General features: G+C 44.4%; 1 protein-coding gene across 1 annotated transcript in view; it reads left to right on the forward strand.

The window, feature by feature from the left end:
• The window catches only part of LOC140723236 (uncharacterized), a 701,392-nt gene extending 699,291 nt beyond the window's left edge, over window positions 1–2,101 (forward strand). The window contains 1 exon segment of the mRNA XM_073037835.1: window positions 603–2,101. Within this exon segment, the coding sequence (XP_072893936.1) occupies window positions 603–1,969 (1,367 nt within the window). The 3' untranslated portion in view covers window positions 1,970–2,101.
• Window positions 2,102–19,493: the final 17,392 nt, after the last annotated feature.

The raw sequence follows: 19,493 nt of genomic DNA on the forward strand, positions 1-19,493 counted from the left end.
GCCCAGTTGGAAGATGATTTCTCTCTCCAACTTGGGTTGAACCTCACTGTGACAGTGTGATGTCAGATCACACCTTGACAACTCAATTGATCTCATCTGAAATGTTGTCCTTCACTTTATGATGTACTATAAATCTTTTTTCAGGTTAAAAACGATAAGGAAATTATCTATGGGTTTGTCTGACACAACACGCCATTTTGTTGTCTATGTCCAGATATTTAACAAGTGGAACAAGGGATTCACTCGATCATCATTCCTACTCAGACTGTGGGGAGGAATTCACTCGATCATCTGACCGACTGGCATGCTGTCAATTTACACGGGGGAATCCATTTTGCTGCTCAGACAGTGGGAATGGATTCAGTCGGTCATCTCAACTGAAGGTACATCAGCAGGTTCACCATGGGCAAGGCCATTCATCTGTTCTGTGGGTGAGAATGGATTGAGACAGTCTTCCTGCCTGTTGCATACACCAGTCAGTGCACATTGAATTTGTGTGGAAGGATTCACTCAGTCAACTGACCTAATGGCTCAACAGCGAGTTCACACCGGGGAGAGGCCATTCACCTGCTCAGACTGTGGGAAGGGATTCACGTTGTCAGCTCATCTGCAAGCACACCAGTCAGTTCACACTGGGGAGAGGCCATTCGCCTGCTCGGACTGTGGGAAGGCATTCGCACGATTCGCTACCCTACAAGCACACCGGTCAGTTCACACTGGTGAGAGGCCGTTCACCTGTTCAGACTGTGGGAAGGGATTTGCGTTGTCATCTCACCTACTGAGACACCAGTCAGTTCACACTGGTGAGAGGCCGTTCACCTGCTCGGACTGTGGGAAGGGATTCACTTCATCATCTCAACTTAAGGTACATCAGCGAGTTCACACTGGGGAGAGACCGTTCACTTGCTCAGACTGTGGGAAGGGATTCACTCAGTCATCCTACCTACAAGCACACCAGTCAGTTCACACTGGGGAGAGGCCATTCGCCTGCTTGGACTGTGGGAAAGGATTCACTTCATCATCTCAATTTAAGGTACATCAGCGAGTTCACACTGGGGAGAAGCCGTTCATCTGCTCAGACTGTGGGAAAGGATTCACTTCATCATCTAACCTTAAAGTGCATCAGCGAGTTCACACTGGGGAGAGGCCATTCACCTGCTTAGACTGTGGGAAGGGATTCACTCAGTCATCCAACCTACAAGCACATCAGCGAGCTCACACTGGGGAGAAGCCATTCATCTGTTCAGACTGTGGGAAAGGATTCACTTCATTATTTAACCTTAAGGTGCATCAGCGAGTTCACACTGGGGAGAGGCCATTCACATGCTCAGACTGTGGGAAAGAATTCACTACATCATTCCAACTTAAGTTACATCAGCGAGTTCACACTGGGGAGAGGCCGTTCATCTGCTCAGAATGTGGGAAAGGATTCACTTCGTCATCTAATCTTAAGCTACATGAGCGAGGTCACAGTGGGGAGAGGCCATTCACCTGCTCAGACTGTGGGAAGGCGTTCAGGTCGTCATCTCACCTACTGAAACACCAATTAGTACACACTGGTGAGAGGCCGTTCACCTGCTCGGACTGTGGGAAAAGATTCACTCAGTCATCCCACCTGCAAGCACATCAACGAGTTCACACTGGGGAGAGGTCGTTCACCTGCACAGAGTGTGGGAAAGGATTCACTCAGTCATCCCACCTACAAGCACACCAACGTGTTCACACTGGAGAGAGGCCATTCACCTGCTCAGAATGTGGGAAGGCATTCACTTTTCCATCTCAAGTGAAGGTACATCAGCGAGTTCACACTGGGGAGAGGCCATTCACCTGCTCAGACTGTGGGAAGGGATTCACTCAGTCATCCCACCTGCGAGCACACCAGTCAGTTCACACCGGGGAGACTCTGGTCACTTGCTCGGACTTTGGGAAGAGATTCACTCAGCCAAATCAACCAAATGTGCATCATTGAGTTCACACTGGAGAGACCGTTCACTGGATGTCTGTCCATCACCGTTGCTGAATGCAATTTCGAGAGTGACTGTCGGTGCTGAACTCTGCAATTATTGCTGCTGCTCACCACACCCAGTTCTGCACCCTGGTCACTGGGCATGGGAGGAGTTTCTTCTGCTGCATATTCACCTTTAATGAGATGTGTTTAATACTCTGGACCTGAGACAAATAAATCAGTTCTAGTTTAAACTCTGTCTCTGGTACTTAGTGAATTTATAACACACGTAGTGCACAGTAGAGAGTCAACTCAGGCTGCCTAGACCTTGCCGAGATTCAATTCCACGACAGTCCTTTTAAATCATCCCCTGTTATTCACCTCTCACTCTCCCTGTGGTGATGGGTTCCAAACAGTCACCACTCTGTGGGTGAAGAGGTTTCCCTTGAATTTCCTGCAGACTGAAGAAGTTGAGCTGACTGCAGTTCTGTCTGAGATGTTCTTCGCCCCTCAAATCTCTGGGCTGAGGAAGAATGACATTGGTAGTTAACCTCCTTAATCACGACTCATTTCCATTTTATGGGTCATTTTTCCTGCTTACAAAGGGTTGTTGAAAACACCAGTGTCCTTTAAAGACTGGAAGTAGAATTGGAAACCATCAGTTGGATGTTCAAAGAATCATGATCAGAAACCAGAGGCAGGTCTGCACAGGGTAGAGTGTGGGGCTCTGGAAGATGGTTGGGGTAAAAACGTATCATGAGAAGGGAATCAGCAGCAGGGAGTGGAACTGAATAACAGAGTAGGAACATTTCGAAGCTGATTGACAGAAAATAATTTGGTTGTCTGACTGATGACAGAAACAATACCTGTTGTGAGGTGCTCCATTGGTTGACGAAGATGTGGGTGTTGGGAATGGTTATATCTATTGAGGGAGTTATTCCTGCTTGTTCATCCTGTAATATAATTTCTGGATGGTTATTATATAACCATATAACAATTACAGCACGGAAACAGGCCATCTCGGCCCTTCTAGTCTGTGCTGAAAGCTTACTCTCACCTAATCCCACTGACCTGCACTCAGCCCATAACCCTCCATTCCATTACCGTCCATATACCTATCCATTTTTTTAAAATATCGAACCTGCTTCTACCACTTCTACTGGAAGCTCCTCCACACAGCTACCGCTCTCTGAGTAATGAAGTTCCCACTTATGTTACCCCTAAACTTTTGCCCCCTAACTCTCAAATCATGTCCTCTTGTTTGAATCTCCCCTACTCTCAATGGAAAAAGTCTATCCGCATCAACTCCATCTATCTCCATCATAATTTTAAATACCTCTATCAAGTCTCCACTCAAACTTCTATGCTCCAAAGAATAAAGACCTAACTTGTTCAACCTTTCTCTGTAACTTAGGTGCTGAAACCCAGGTAACATTCTAGTAAATCTTCTCTGTACTCTCTCTATTATATTGACATCTTTCCTATAATTCGGTGAACAGAACTGTACACAGTACTCTAAATTCGGCCTGAACAATGCCTTGTATAATTTTAACATTACATCCCAACTCCTATACTCAATGCTCTGATTTATAAAGGCCAGCATACCAAAAGCTTTCTTCACATCCCTATCCACATGAGATTCCACCTTCAGGGAACTATTCACCATCATTCTATTATCTACGCCCCATAGATCACTCTGTTCTACTGCATTCTTCAATGCCCTACAATTTACCATGTATGTCCTATTTTGATTAGACCTACCAAAATGTAGCACCTCACATTTATCAGCATTAACCTCCATCTGCCATCTTTCTGTCCACTCTTCTAACTGGCTTAAATCTCTCCGCAAGCTTTGAAAACCTGCTTCATTATCCACAACGCCACCTATCTTAGTATTATAGATAGATAGATAGATAGATAGATACTTTATTCATCCCCATGGGGAAATTCAACATTTTTTCCAATGTCCCATACACTTGTTGTAGCAAAACTAATTACATACAATACTTAACTCAGTAAAATTATGATATGCATCTAAATCACTATCTCAAAAAGCATTAATAATAGCTTTTAAAAGTTCTTAAGTCCTGGCGGTTGAATTGTAAAGCCTAATGGCATTGGGGAGTATTGACCTCTTCATCCTGTCTGAGGAGCATTGCATCGATAGTAACCTGTCGCTGAAACTGCTTCTCTGTCTCTGGATGGTGCTATGTAGAGGATGTTCAGAGTTTTCCATAATTGACCGTAGCCTACTCAGCGCCCTTCGCTCAGCCACCGATGTTAAACTCTCCAGTACTTTGCCCACGACAGAGCCCGCCTTCCTTACCAGCTTATTAAGACGTGAGGCGTCCCTCTTCTTAATGCTTCCTCCCCAGCACGCCACCACAAAGAAGAGGGCGCTCTCCACAACTGACCTATAGAACATCTTCAGCATCTCACTACAGACATTGAAAGTATCTGCATACTTTCTAATCCAATTTACCACCCCATCATCCAGATCATTAATGTATATGACAAACAACATTAGACCCAGTACAGATCCCTGAGGCACACCACTAGTCACCAGCCTCTAACCTGACAAACAGTTATCCACCACTACTCTCTGGCATCTCCGATCTAGCCACTGTTGAGTCCATTTTACTACTTCAAAAGTAATACCTAACGATTGAACCTTCCTAACTAACCTTCTGTGTGGAATCTTGTCAAAGGCCTTACTGAAGTCCATATAGACAACATCTACTGCTTTACCCTTGTCAACTTTCCTAGTAACCACTTCAAAAAGTTCAATATGTTTTATCAAACATGACCTTCCACACACAAATCCATGTTGACTGTTCCTAAACAGACCCTGTCTAATCAGATAATTATATATACCATATCTAAGAATATTTTCCATTAATTTACCCACCACTGATGTCAAACTTACAGGCCCATCATTGCTAGGTTTACTCTGAGAACCCTTTTTAAACAATGGAACAACATGAGCAATACGCCAATCCTCCGGCACCATCCCCCTTTCAAGTGACATTAGAAATATTTTTGTCAGAGTCCCTGTTATTTCTACACTAACTTCCCTCAAGGATCTATGAAATATCCTGTCAGGACCAGAGACTTGTCCACTTTTATATTCTTTAAAAGCGTTAGTACTTTAGTATAAGGAGAAGGTGGGAGTGGAGGATGCTATCACGTATTTGCTGCACAAATCACTCTCTCACCTAGATGGGGTCAGTTGTGCTTTGAGGATTACATTCCTTGACTTCTCTAGTGCCTTTAACACCATCCAGCCCAAGATCTTAAGGCACAAACTAACGGAGATGGGAGTAGACTCTCACATGGTGGATTGGATAGTGGACTACTTGACAGATAGACCTCAGTATGTGCGGTTGGGAGACTGTAGGTCTGACACGGTGGTCAGCAGCACAGGAGCGCCGCAGGGAACCGTACTCTCTCCGGTCCTGTTCACACTGTACACATCAGACTTCCAATATAACTCGGAGTCCTGCCATGTGCAGAAGTTCGCTGATGACACGGCCATAGTGGGGTGTGTCAGGAATGGACAGGAGGAGGAGTATAGGAAACTGATACAGGACTTTGTGATATGGTGCAACTCAAACTACCTGCGTCTCAATATCACCAAGACCAAGGAGATGGTGGTGGACTTTAGGAGATTTAGGCCTCATATGGAGCCAGTGATCATTAATGGAGAATGTGTGGAGCAGGTTAAGACCTACAAGTATCTGGGATTACAGTTAGATGAGAAGCTAGACTGGACTGCCAACACAGATGCCTTGTGCAGGAAGGCACAGAGTCGACTGTACTTCCTTAGAAGGTTGGCGTCATTCAATGTCTGTAGTGAGATGCTGAAGATGTTCTATAGGTCAGTTGTGGAGAGCGCCCTCTTCTTTGTGGTGGCGTGTTGGGGAAGAAGCATTAAGAAGAGGGACGCCTCACGTCTTAATAAGCTGGTAAGGAAGGCGGGCTCTGTCGTGGGCAAAGTACTGGAGAGTTTAACATCGGTAGCTGAGCGAAGGGCGCTGAGTAGGCTACGGTCAATTATGGAAAACTCTGAACATCCTCTACATAGCACCATCCAGAGACAGAGAAGCAGTTTCAGCGACAGGTTACTATCGATGCAATGCTCCTCAGACAGGATGAAGAGGTCAATACTCCCCAATGCCATTAGGCTTTACAATTCAACCGCCAGGACTTAAGAACTTTTTAAAAGCTATTATTAATGCTTTTTGAGATAGTGATTTAGATGCATATCATATTTCTTACTGCGTTAAGTATTGTATGTAATTAGTTTTGCTACAACAAGTGTATGGGACATTGGAAAAAAAGTTGAATTTCCCCATGGGGATGAATAAAGTATCTATCTATCTATTTATCTTTCTATCTATCTATCTATCTACTTCCTCTTTGTTAATCCTCTTAGTTTCCATAACTACCCTACTTGTTTCCCTTACCTTACACAGTTCAATATAATTCTCCTAAGTGAATACCAATGAAAATAAATTTTTCAAAACCTCCCCCATTCCTTTTGGCTCCACACATAGCTGTCCACTCTGATTCTTTAAGGGACCAATTTTATCCCTCATTATCCTTTTGCTATTAATATAACTGTAGAAACCCTTTAGATTCATTTTCACCTTACTTGCCAAAGCAGCCTCATATCCTCTTTTAGCTTTTCTAATTTATTTTTACATTTTTACATTCTTTATATTAGATTCTTTTTACATTCTTTATATTCCTCGAGCACCACAATTGCTCCATGCTGCCTATATTTATTATAGATCTCTCTAATTTCCCTAACCAAGTTTCCAATATCCCTTGAAAACCATGGCACTCTCGAACTTTTAACCTTTCCTTTCAACCTAATAGGAACATAAAGATTCTGTACCCTCAAAATTTCACATTTAAATGACCTCCATTTCTCTATTATATCCTTCCCATAAACAAATTGTCCCAATCCACTCCTAAATCTTTTTGCATCTCCTCAAAGTTAGCCTTTCTCCAATCAAAAATCTCAACCCTGGTTCCAGTCACATCCTTCTCCATAATTATTTTGAAACAAATGGTATTGTGATCACTGGACCCAATGTGCTCCCCAACACATATCTCCGTCACCTGAGCTATCTCATTCCCAGCAGGAGATCCAACACTGCCACTTCTCTAGTTGGTACCTCTATGTATTGCTGCAAAAAACTATCCTGCGCACATTTTACAAACTCAAAACCATGCAGCCATTTTACAGAATGGGCTTCCCAGTCTATGTGTAGAAAATTAAAATCTGCCACAATCACAACCCTGTGCTTACTACAAATATCTGCTATCTCCTTACAAATTTGCTCCCCATTAGGTGGTCTATAATACACCCCTAAAAGTGTTACTACACCTTTCCCATTCCTTAATTCCACCCAAATAGCCTCCCAGGACGAGCCCTCTAATTTATCCTGTCAAAACACCACCCCGATATTTTCTCGGACAAGCAATGCAATTCTTGCCCCTCCGATTCTATCACACCTTAAACAACAAAATCTAGGAATATTTAGTTGCCAATCACACCCCTTCTGCAACCATGTTTCACTAATAGCTACAACATCATATTTCTAGGTGTCAATCCATGCTCTACGCTCATCCACCTTTCTTACAATGCTCCTAGCATTAAAATAAATGCATTTACGAAACTCCCCACCTCTTCCTCTCTGCTTATCCCTAACGGTGCAAACAACTTTATTATCTTTTTGTTTTCCTTCTCCCCTACATCTTCGGTCTGAACCCTCCTACATCAGGGAGGAAGTTCAAATCAGTTCTGTGTTAAATGTTTAGCCATCACGGTGACTGAAGGCAGCTGCAGGTTAATGAGGGACTGTTACTGTCAGATTCTGCAGTTCTTGCGGCTGCTCATCGCACCCAGGACTGAACCCTGGTCACTGAGCATTGGAGGAGTCTGTTCTGCTGATGTTAGCCTTAAACTAGACTGGTGTTTAATATTGTGGATCTGTGAAAGATAAATCAGTTCTGTATCAGGTCCTGTGTCTCAGGTACTTACTGTCTCTACCACACTCACAATGTACACTAGAGAGGCCACTCGGCCCATCTGGTCCTGCCCATGTTTCTGTTCCATATCAGTATATCAAAATCTATCCGTGCCATTCCCCTATCACTCTCCCTGAGATGACAGGTTGCAACTAGACACCACTCCGTGGGATAGGAGATTTCCCTTGAATTTCATAGAATCATAGAAATCTATTTTCCTAAGCTCCATGTACCTATCTGAGAGTCTCTTAAAAGACCCTATTGTATCCGCCTCTACCACCGTCGCTGGCAGTGCATTCCACACACACACCACTCTTTGCTTAAAAAACTTTGCTCTGATATCTCCTCTGTACCTACTTCCTAGCAGCTTAAACCTATTCCCCCTCGTGTTAGCCGTTTCTGCACTGGGAAAAAGCCTCTGGCTATCCACACGACCAATGCCTCTCATCATCTTATACACCTGAATGATTTTCTCCAGTCTGAATAAGACGATGAGATCACTGTGGTTTTGAAGTTCTCGCCCCTCTCCCCTCTCCTCCCCTCTCTCCCCCTCCCCATCCCCTCTCCCCCTCCCTCCCCTCTCCCCCCTCCCTCTCCCTCCCCCTTTGTGTTTTACGTCAAAGACCCACCTCGCTCAGGCACTTAAAGCGACACTCACAGTAAACGAACCTGCAGTCTCGTAACACAATGCACCTCTAAAGTCTGACAGCAGACTAGCGAGTGAACCTTCGATGGTGCAGAGTCAAAAACCAAAGAGTTGCCAGATTGAGCCAGGCTTTGGGGCTGCAAAGAGAGATGGGGTCCAGAGTTTACGAGGAGGAGGAATCGGACCAGCAGGATGTGGCTACAAAAGAAAGATTAGAAGCATTTGGAAACTGGTTGATCGAAAAAAAAAGGTGGTTAATTTCTGCAAAATACTGGTGGAAATCAACAGTCAGGCAGCAATTGTGAAGAGGAATAAAAAGACAACGTTTAGACCGAGCCTCTTCAGCATGCCTAGACTGTGTACTCCGCTGCTTAGTTGCTGCTTGAACTGCAGAGTTCCTCCAGCATTTTGTGTGTGTGCGTCTCTGTATTCCCAGCAACTGCAGAATCTCCTGTGTTTAATAACTGCATTTTACTTTGGCATTAGATACACGTTGATATTGAGTATATTGCTTATGGGAGCCACTTTCTGCGTTAAAACAGCTGCAGATTTTTCGATACACACGAAAAAAATAAAGTATGGACCTTGAACCGGTGCCTGCACAAATCTTTAATGGCAGCGTGATTACCCATAGGGCCATGCGTTAAGAATCTCGCTGTCGTTGAGGCACCGATGAAATGCGCAGGCGTCAGGCTGAGGACGTCCCTGAGTATCACGCATGCGCGCAATACACTGAAGGCCTTGAAAATGTCGGTTGCAGGTAAGAGCATTTCTCCGTGTTTTTATCTTAAACACCGACTTCGGGACGATTCCTGTGAAATCCGGACATCATAGTCCGCAATCCCGGGACAGTCCTGCTCTCTTTCCTCTCTCTCAGCCCCACGATCCGGGCACGGGCACCGGGGAGCTTCCGGCTGATGAGGGAATGGGAACCGATGGATCTCTCAGACAGAGCTGAGCTCCAGCTATCTAAATGCAAGGATTAGGAACTCGGAGAAAGGGAACAAAATCATTTACATCATTAGTTGAGAAAATCACCTTTGTTCTACCTCCAATCACAAAGAAGAGGAAATCTGTAGATGCTGGAAATCCAAGCAACACACACAAAATGCCGGCGGAACTCAGCATTAGTACACTTTTCCATTGATGCTACCTGGCCTGCTGAGTTCCTCCAGCATTTTGTGTGTATTGCTTGTTCCACCTCCTTTTGTACTGGACTTTTCTACCCGTGACGACATGTTTTGTACCATTCTCTGTGGGAAGATAATGATATCAAAAACCTTTGCCCTGGACAACAAGTAGCTTTCACATCACAAATGTGCCAGACTCCAGTGAGACAGACTACTGCCCTTCCCTTCATATTCATTGGCATTCCCATCACTGAGTTCACCACCGTCAGTCATTGGGGGAGGGTTCAGGGGAAATATTTATGTACAATACAGAAACTGGTGATACCTATGTGTATTGTGGTGATGCAAAAGTTGTTGGAGAGTTTACAAGAGGGAAGAATTGGAGTGATATTTGGAAATCTGACTTTTTAAAGTGTAATTTAGCAAGCAAACCACTTATGGACAATGTGCAAAATCACTGGTGAGAAAATCCTTCATTACCCATTACAGGCCTGTGACATGGTGTGAGAGTGCAGATGAACTGAATCGAGCCCAGAGGAGATCACAGTTCTTACAGATAGTGATTTGCTGGCTGTTAAAATGAATACCTCTATATAAAATTCACAGTGCACATGTCGTCACTGGGTAAAAGAATGCACAGTACAAGATTTATGTGCACATTGGTCATTACAAATTAGAGGGGACATTGGTGGGAAGGTGGGGAGAACTCCAGTGTCCCTGACACCCTAACCTACAAGATGTGCGTCCAGCTGCACTTTAAGGAGTTGGAGCTGAAAATGGATGAATTCTGGATCATCCAGCAGTTGGAGGGGGTGATAGATATGACATGAAGAGAGGTGAGTTACACCTAAGGTGCAGGACACAGGAAACTGGTTGAGAGACATGAAGGGGAATGAAGTTAAATAGCCATCGCAGAGTACCCTTGTTGCCATCGCACACAACAGCCAGGTGGGCCGCTTTAGAAACTGTTGGTGAGGGAGGGATTACCTGGCAGAGGAAAGTCAAACGGGTGATAGGGGATTCGTTAGTTAGGGGAACAGAACAGAGGGGATGAAAGGTCAGTTTTGATGATGTCAAAAGGACCTGACAAGTGTGGTTTGGGATAGGCTGTTTTCTGGCAAAGGAGTACTTGGTAAGCGGGAGGCCTTCAGAAGAGACATTTTTGAGAGTGTAGAGTTTGTATGTTGAAAGGTAACTGGTGCAGGGAACCTTGGTTTTCAAGAGATATTGATGCCCCCGATATTTTGTTCCTCTAAATGCCTCAGACTCATTAATGACAACAGTATCATAATTCCATCCCCGAGCTCATCTGACTTTTTTTTTAGTCGTCTTCTGTTGGTTTTTAAAGCTTCCAATAGTTTTTGCTCTTTTGATTGCCCTCTCTTTGGCTTTTATGTTGGCTTTGGCTTCTCATTTCAGCCACAGTTGTGTCCTCCTGCCTTTACAATGCTTCCATTTCTTTGGGATGTATCGATCACTCAGCTCCTGAATTCTCCCAGAAACTCCAGCCATTGTTGCTCTGTTGTCACTCCTACCTTTTCCCTTCCAAACAAGTTTGGCCAGCTTCTCTGTCACAGAAACATGGAGAAGTTCAGTACAGAAACAGGCTATTTAACCAATCCAGTCAATGCCAAACAAACATTTAAACTGTCTAATGCAACTACCTGCACCGGGGACCATCACCCTCCATACCCGTACCATCCAGGCTCCCATCCAAACTTCTTTTAAATGGTGAAACCGAGCTCATATTCACCACTTGTGCTGGCATCTCATTCCACACTCTCACAACCATTTCAGTAAAGAGCTTTTCCAAATGTTCTCATTAAATTTTCACCTTCCCCACTTACCCATGACCTATGGTTGTCATCGCACCCATCCTCAGTGGAAATAGCTGCTTACTTGTACCCTATCCATACTGTCATAATGTTGTCAATTCCCAACAAATCCTCAAAGAAATGTATAATATCTTTGTTTATGTTTAGAGCCTTTTTCAGATGTATAGGATGATGAGGGACACTGATCGTGTGGATAGCCAGAGGATTTTTCCCCAGTGCTGAAATGGCTAACGTGAGGGAGCATAGTTTTAAGGTGCTTGAAAGTTGATACGGAGGGGATGTCACGGGTAACTTTATTTACACTGAGAGTTGTGGGTGCATGGAACGGATTGCAGGCTATTTTCGTGAGAGTGTTTCAGTTACTGTGGGGCCAGGAACCCATGCAGCTCAGTCGGAACAGGGAATAATACCAATGGAGAGAGTCAAACTGAGCCAGGTCACAGATTGGAGACGGCAGAAATGCCCCATTCTTTTAGAGACAGGAAGAGCATCAGAGAGTTTGATGGTCATTCCAGATATCAGCACTCTGCCCTGTCAGGAGATGATTTCTCTCTCCAACTTGGGTTAAACTTCACTGTGTAACCCCTGGGTCGCCTCAGGCATCGCTCAAACTCGTTCTAGTCTAGGGGGAGTGGCCTTCGGCCCCACCAAACTGGGTAACCAGCTAGTGTGGATGCTGTGTGATGTCCCCGCATCGCCCAAAAAACAGACAGTACACCTTATGCGATTAAATGAGTACAATTTATAAAGATTACTATAACTAAGCGATTACTAACGATAGAGTATATATGAATAAGAGAAAAAAAAGAAAAGGCGCCAAACTTATCAAAGTCCAAACCACTTCGTGCACAACCGTTGGAGCTCAATTACTGAAGTCTCCTGGCCACCATTCGATCCCCTCCGACTTCCTCGACCCGCCTCCTGGGACCCCCACGGTGGTCGACCAGACGCTCCACACTCCTCTGTCTCCATCTCCTCTCATCACCGAAAACTTTGGGCCGGGGACCCCCCGCTCAGAGTCCGTTCTATCGCCCAGCTTCCAGCATCCCGTCCTCTCTCTCTCACTCCATCGCCCCGACTCCCCAAAATCCCCGCCAACAATCAGTTTACAGTCCCCAAACAAGCTTCCAGCACTTATCATAACAAAGACGCTAGCATTCCTACTATTAACACAGGCGCCAGCATTCCTACTTTTAACAAAACAAAGACGCCATTTTGATTACATACACAGTAACAAAGAAAAAGAAACCCCCCGTTACAACTGTAACAGTGTGATACCAGCTCACACCTTGACAACTCAAGTAATCTCATCTGAAATGTTGTCCTACACCCATTGATGGATTTTGTAAATCTTTTTACAGGTTAAAAATGGCAAGGAATTTGCCTACGGGAATCTCGAACACAACACACCAGTTTTGCTGTCTCTATCCAGATATTTAAGAAGTGGAGTATGGGATTCAGTCGATCATCCTTCCTGCTCAGACTGTCAGGAGGGATTCACTCGATCATCTGACCAACTGGCATGCCCGTTAGTTTACATGGGGGGAGCCCATTCATCTGCTCAGACAGTGGGAATGGATTCACTCGGTCATCTCAACTGAAAGTACATCAGCAAGTTCACACTGGGCAAGGCCATTCACCTGTTCTGTGGGTGAGAAGGGATTCAGTCTGTTGTCCCACCTGTGGACACACCAGTCAGTTCACACTGGGGAGAGGCCATTCACCTGCTCAGACTGTGGGAAAGGATTCACTTCATCAAATCAGTTACTGAAACACCGGTCAGTTCACACCGGAGAGTGGCCGTTCACCTGCTCAGACTGCGGGAAGGGATTCACCGAGTTACCTCAACTTAATGTACATCAGCGAGTTCACACCAGAGAGAGGCCATTCACCTGCTCAGACTGTGGGAAGGGATTCGCTTCGTCATCCCATCTGAAGGTACATCAGCGAGTTCACACTGGAGAGAAGCCATTCACCTGCTCGGACTGTGGGAAAGGATTCACTCAGTTATCTTGACTGAAGGCACACCAGGGAGTTCACACTTGAGAGTGGCCAATCACCTGCTCAGACTGTGGGAAGGGATTCGCTTCGTCATCCCATCTGAAGATACATCAGCGAGTTCACACTGGTAAGAGGCCATTCACCTGCTCAGACTGTGGGAAGGGATTCACTTCATCATCCCATCTGAAGGTACATCAGCGAGTTCACACTGGTGAGAAGCCGTTCATCTGTTCAGACTATGGGAAAGGATTCACTCAGTCATCCATCCTAAAGGCACACCAGCGACTTCACACTGGGTAGAGACTGATCTGCTCAGACTTTGGGAAAAGATTCTCTCAGCCAAATCAACCAGTTTGCATCATTGAGTTCACACTGGGGAGAGGCCATTCACCTGCTGCGAATGTGGGAACGTATTCACTCAGTCATCTAATCTTATGTAGCTCTCAGTTCTACTGGCAGCTTAACAGAGAGGGTTATAGCCCGCCCACCCCAGTCTGGCCAAACTGAAGAATCTCATTTGGGTGGATACTGAACGATGTGTCCCCTGTGTAATCTGCCCCTGGCGTTCATACTTTCTGTGGACTGTCTCTTTAAAATGCAAAGAGAACCAAGACTGACTTTGGACACGCTGTTGGATTTCTGCAGAAGTGCAGAGTTGCTATGGTGACCAGCTAATGTTTATGTTCTCTGTGGTTAAGCAAGGTCAGAATGATCCTTTACCGACACAGAACAAGCAAGCGACTTCTTACTGAGAGAGGGGCGGAGCTACCTGATGGACAGCTGGTGTTCAGCACAACGGTATTTAAACACACGTAACTGCTTTTCTCGCAGGACACGCAGATGCACGAAGAGTAGTGATGAAAGTTTCTGCCAGTTGGACTTTCTAGCAGGGTGGGATTTGAGGATCGATAAAGAAGAATCGATCTATGGCTGTTAGTGTGTGTAAGAGCGACCCTGTGGAATCTACCGGTGAGTCTAACCCTTGCCTGGGTTGGTAGACTTTCTCTTGAAAAGGTGCTCTTGAGTTGGTCACGTCTGGCTAACTTGGAAGATTTGATGGGCATTGGAAAAGGTTAGGGTTAGGGTTAGGGTTAGGGTCAGGGTCAGGGTCAGGGTTAGGGTTAGAGCTAGGGTTAGGGCTAGGGTTAGGGTTAGGGCTAGGGTCAGGGTTAGGGTTAGGGTTTGGGTTAGGGTTAGGGTTAGGGTAAAAGGTCGACAACACCTGTTTACTTGGATTACATCTCCCTCTCCCTCCCTCCTCCTCCCCCCCCCCCCAATCTTGTGAACTAAATTGAATCTACCACACCATTGTAAGACTATGTCGTTTACCACCGAGGTTTTGGATTTTATATACAGGTGGCCCCCGTTTTTCGGACATTCGCTTTACGACAGCTCACTGTTACGAAAGACCTACATTAGTACCTGTTTTTGCTGACCAAAGAGGATTTTCGCTTTTACGATAAAGATGATGCCTCCTTTATATGTGAGTTTACCCCGAAAAAGACTACCATGACCGTGAAGCCTTGTGCGGCAGTTGTGTACGCATGTGTGTACGTGCATAGCTGTGCACGTGCCGATTCTTTTTCTCTCCAAATCAATTTCAGTTCACTATCTTCCCGATTTTCAGTGAAACTACACTGTAAATACAATATTTCTACTTTATATAGTGTGTATATTTATCATATCATTCCTACTTTTACCATAGGTTAGTGTTATTTTAGGTTTTATGTGCTATTTGGTATGATTTGGTGGGTTATTCTTTGGGTCTGGGAACGTCCAAAATCTTTTCCCATTTAGATTAATGGTAATTGCTTCTTCACTTCATGACATTTCGGTTTACAAACGGTTTCATAGGAATGCTCTAACTTCAGATACCGGGGGAAACCTGTATTCACACCTATATATGCATAACATTGCTAACCCTAGCATTATCTGGTTTAAGTTCACTATTATTAGTAGTTACCAATTAAATAGTGTTTGTTAACTGCAAAACCAGACTCCAAGTGTGTTCAATTGTTGCTGGTAGTTTTATAGGTTTGCGTCTGTGTGACACCTGAAATAACAAATGGTACATAATATGTGATTAAACTATTAAGATTTATAATTCTTCCTTTGATTATAGGGTTAGTAAAGAAAACAAAAAAAAGAAAAAGGGCCCACTCTCTCCATTCACGTCTTCTCATCTCTCCCCAGCAAAAAGCCATGAGAATCTCTCTTCCAGACTCACAAGAAAGAACATTTCTGTCATTGGATAATTTTGTCGTGTTTTTTCGTGCCCCACAAATGACCAGGAGATGCAGAAGATTCTTCAAGAAGTATTAAACTTTAATTTGCAAATCAAAGCTGAGACAGTCATTGAGCTAGTCGCTGATTGCCCACCGATCCTTGGACATAGCATGTTTTATAGCAATCTCCTGGCTTAGTTGCATTAGCATATGCAATCGGTCTATAGTTGCGTATCACACGTACATCCGCCACTATTGTTTCTACCCACTGACTTAATCATGTTCTAATCTACATCTCTTAGCTACCTCTCAATAACACACCATTGTCTTCTACATTCTTAAGATTTCATTCTCCTACTAAATTGGGTACATGCATAGCAAATAGCAAGGTTCAAAGCTGACTACATAGTTTTGGTTACACATCAAATAATCTCAACTTTTATACTCCAATATATCCCCCCTTTGAGACCCAGAGGGTCTCACACAGAGAAAAGACAAAGAGTCTGCGCACAAAAGCCCCAATAAACTCAAGCACTTATTCCCAAATCTCAGGTTAAACTATAATTTTCTGCGCCAAGACCTCAAAGTATTCTCTCCCTGTTACCCTGGGCCGCTGAGCCAAAAACCTGTCCTTCTGTACCTGAGACAGGGAAAAAGACTCAGAAGCCCTTACAATTTACTTCCACACTGTTGTTTTGCTCTTGTTCATCCTGCAGGTGTTGTAGGCTGTAACGATACATTTTCGGTGTTTCTTTCTCCACTAAGCTTGCTTCAGTAATTGCCACGAGCATTGGAAATTGTTTGGTTGCAGCACGCACTACAAGAGATTTGAGACAAGGAAGAAAACAGCACAGCACAAACGCACAGCTCAACAATATAATACTGATAGTTATTGCTATTTTAGTTAGCCATGCTCTCCATCCTCCGAGTCTACTTTCCAACCAATCAAAGAACTGATGTTCAAATCCTGCATTCTGTTTGATCTCCGTCTGCAGATTCTTTAACTTATTCATTGCTCTGGTGAAAGACCCTTATGGGCTAGTATTGTTCGGTATGAAAGTGCAGCATTGTTCTCCAAACATTACACACACACCCCCTTTCTCTGCCAAAAGCCAATCCAGTACCTGTCTGTTTTGCCACGTCACCCTGCTAGTTGCATCCAGCTGTTGCCCTAAGGCCTCCAGTGCATCATCGATGTAGTTGATGAATCTCTGTTGATTGTAGTATATATAGTTTATCCAATCAACATTTTTGCTTACCCCTATCACAGGTATGATAGCTTCCCAGTGAGCATCTCATGTGGTGTCAGGCATGTTATTCGATTAGTTTGCATGCGGTAACTCATCAATTCTAACGGTAAAGCATTGACCCAATTAAGTTTAGTGTCTGCACAAATTTTGTTTAGTTTGGCTTTCAGGGTTCCATTAATTCTCTCTACCATGCCCTGCGACTGAGGGTGGTATACACATCCAAATCTTTGTTTTATCCTCAGCGCCTGTAGTACCAGTTTGACCACTTTCTGGATAAAAGCTGAACCATTGTCTGAGCTAACTTCTGTAGGTATTCCAAACCTTGGTATCACTTTATTTGTCAGAAATTTTACCACTGTCTTTGCCCCTTGATCTCTTGAAGGTACCGCCTCCACCCATCTGCTAAATCGATCAATTACTACCAGTAATTACCAATCAATTACCAATTTTACCACTGTCTTTGCCCCTTGATCTCTTGAAGGTAGCGCCTCCACCCATCTGCTAAATCGATCAATTACTACCAGTAATTACCAATTCATTACCAATCTTTTACCTCTCACTGTCTTTATCATGTCTACATAATCGATCACTAGATGTTTAAATGGTCCTTCAGGTACAGGAATGTGACCTATTGGGGTTGTAATTCCCTTCCGAGCATTATTTTGTGCGCATACCTCGCACTGTGATAAGACAAAGTCCACTGAAGCCTGTAAATAAGGCGACCGAAAACCATCCTTCTTTATTTTCCCTATCACTTCCCCCCTTGCACAATGGTCCATCCCATGCGCTTCTGGAATCAGAATCGTCAGTAGAGGGGTGGGCGCTACCAACAAACCGTCTTCCGTGCTCCACAAGCCTTCCGGGTTCTGCTTGGCCCCCCTTTTTCTCCACATTGTCTGTTCTGCCAAAGTTGCCTTACCTTGTATTTCAATTAGGTCCTCTACGTCAGGTTCTGGAGTTAGGCTTACCTGGGGGGCAATGACGGCTGACGTACATCCAGACGCTTTTCTAGCTGCCTCGTCTGCAGCTTGATTTCCCTTTGTTATTACATCGTTTCCCTTTTTATGTGCCTGGCATTTTACTATAGCCAATGCTTTAGGTTTCATTATGGCTTTTATCAAGTCTAGAATTTGCTGACAATGTTGTATGGGATCTCCGCTACTTTTTTTAAAACCTCTCTGCTTCCACACTGCCCCGAACAAATGGCATACTCCATGAGAATATGCTGAATCAGTATAGATGTCTACTTTCTCACCTTTCATCATTTCACACGCAGCTGTCAGGGCTTTGATTTCTGCTAGTTGGGCGGAACACGGTTGGGGACAGGACTTCATCCTAATAATCTTATAGCTCGACTGATCCTGCTGCACTACTGAGAACCCTGCGTGATTTCCATCATAATCCCTATAACAAGAGCCATCTACGAACAGAACCTTTGTATCTGCATCCTCTAGTGGTTCTGACCGTAAATCTTCTCTCAATTTGGCAAATGCCATCGTCTTCCCTACACGATCATGGGGTTTTTCTTCATAGCCCAAAGGGACAAAATCGGCTATATTACTGGTAGTGCATCTCTGTATAGTTATGTCTGGAAATGTCAATAGCATCTGATACGCTGCTATCCTGGCTGGTGTCAGCACAAATTTCCCCCTTTCTAGCAATTCTGCTACATTGTGGTGTGTGTACAGAGTCACAGGATAGCTCAGGGTTACAGATGATGCCTTTTCATATGCATAGTACAGCGCCGCCAGTCCCTGATAACAGGGTGGATACCCCTGAGCCACCTCATCTAGTCTCGTACTGTAGTATGCTACCGGCTGCTTTGCTTTTCCTGTGCCTGTCTCTTGTGTTAGAACCGCTGTGACATAACCCTCCTGTCGGTTGGATACATACAAATGAAAAACCTTCTCGTAGTCAGGCAAAGCTAATGCTGGTGCTGACTGCAATTCCTGCTTAATAGTATTGAAAGCTATCTCCGCCTCTCCATTCCACTGTAAGCCGTTCTTCAAATTTGTATGTCCTGCTTCTTTCATTATCTTTCTCAAAGGTGCCACAATCTCAGCATATTCTCCTATCCAATCTGAGCTGTACCCTGCCATTCCCAAAAACGTCATCATCTGCCCTGGGGACTTGAGGTTTTGGGGCCTTAGTTATTGCCTCAATCTGATCTGGTACTATCGCCTTCACTCCCTTGCATATTACCCTGCCTAAGTATTCCACTTGCTGCGTGCAAAATTGCAGTTTCTTTTTGGATACTTTATGTCCTCCGCACGCTAATTTCTCTAACAAGAGTTATAGTGTCCTGCTTACACTGTTCCTCGCTGTGGGAGCAAATCAACAGGTCATCCACATACTGTAACAATGTACTTTCCAATGGTATGCCCTCTAGGTCTGCCTTCAATACCGGATTAAAAATGTGTGG

This window comes from Hemitrygon akajei, unplaced genomic scaffold (genome assembly GCF_048418815.1).
Source record: "Hemitrygon akajei unplaced genomic scaffold, sHemAka1.3 Scf000105, whole genome shotgun sequence".
Taxonomy (NCBI): domain Eukaryota; kingdom Metazoa; phylum Chordata; class Chondrichthyes; order Myliobatiformes; family Dasyatidae; genus Hemitrygon; species Hemitrygon akajei.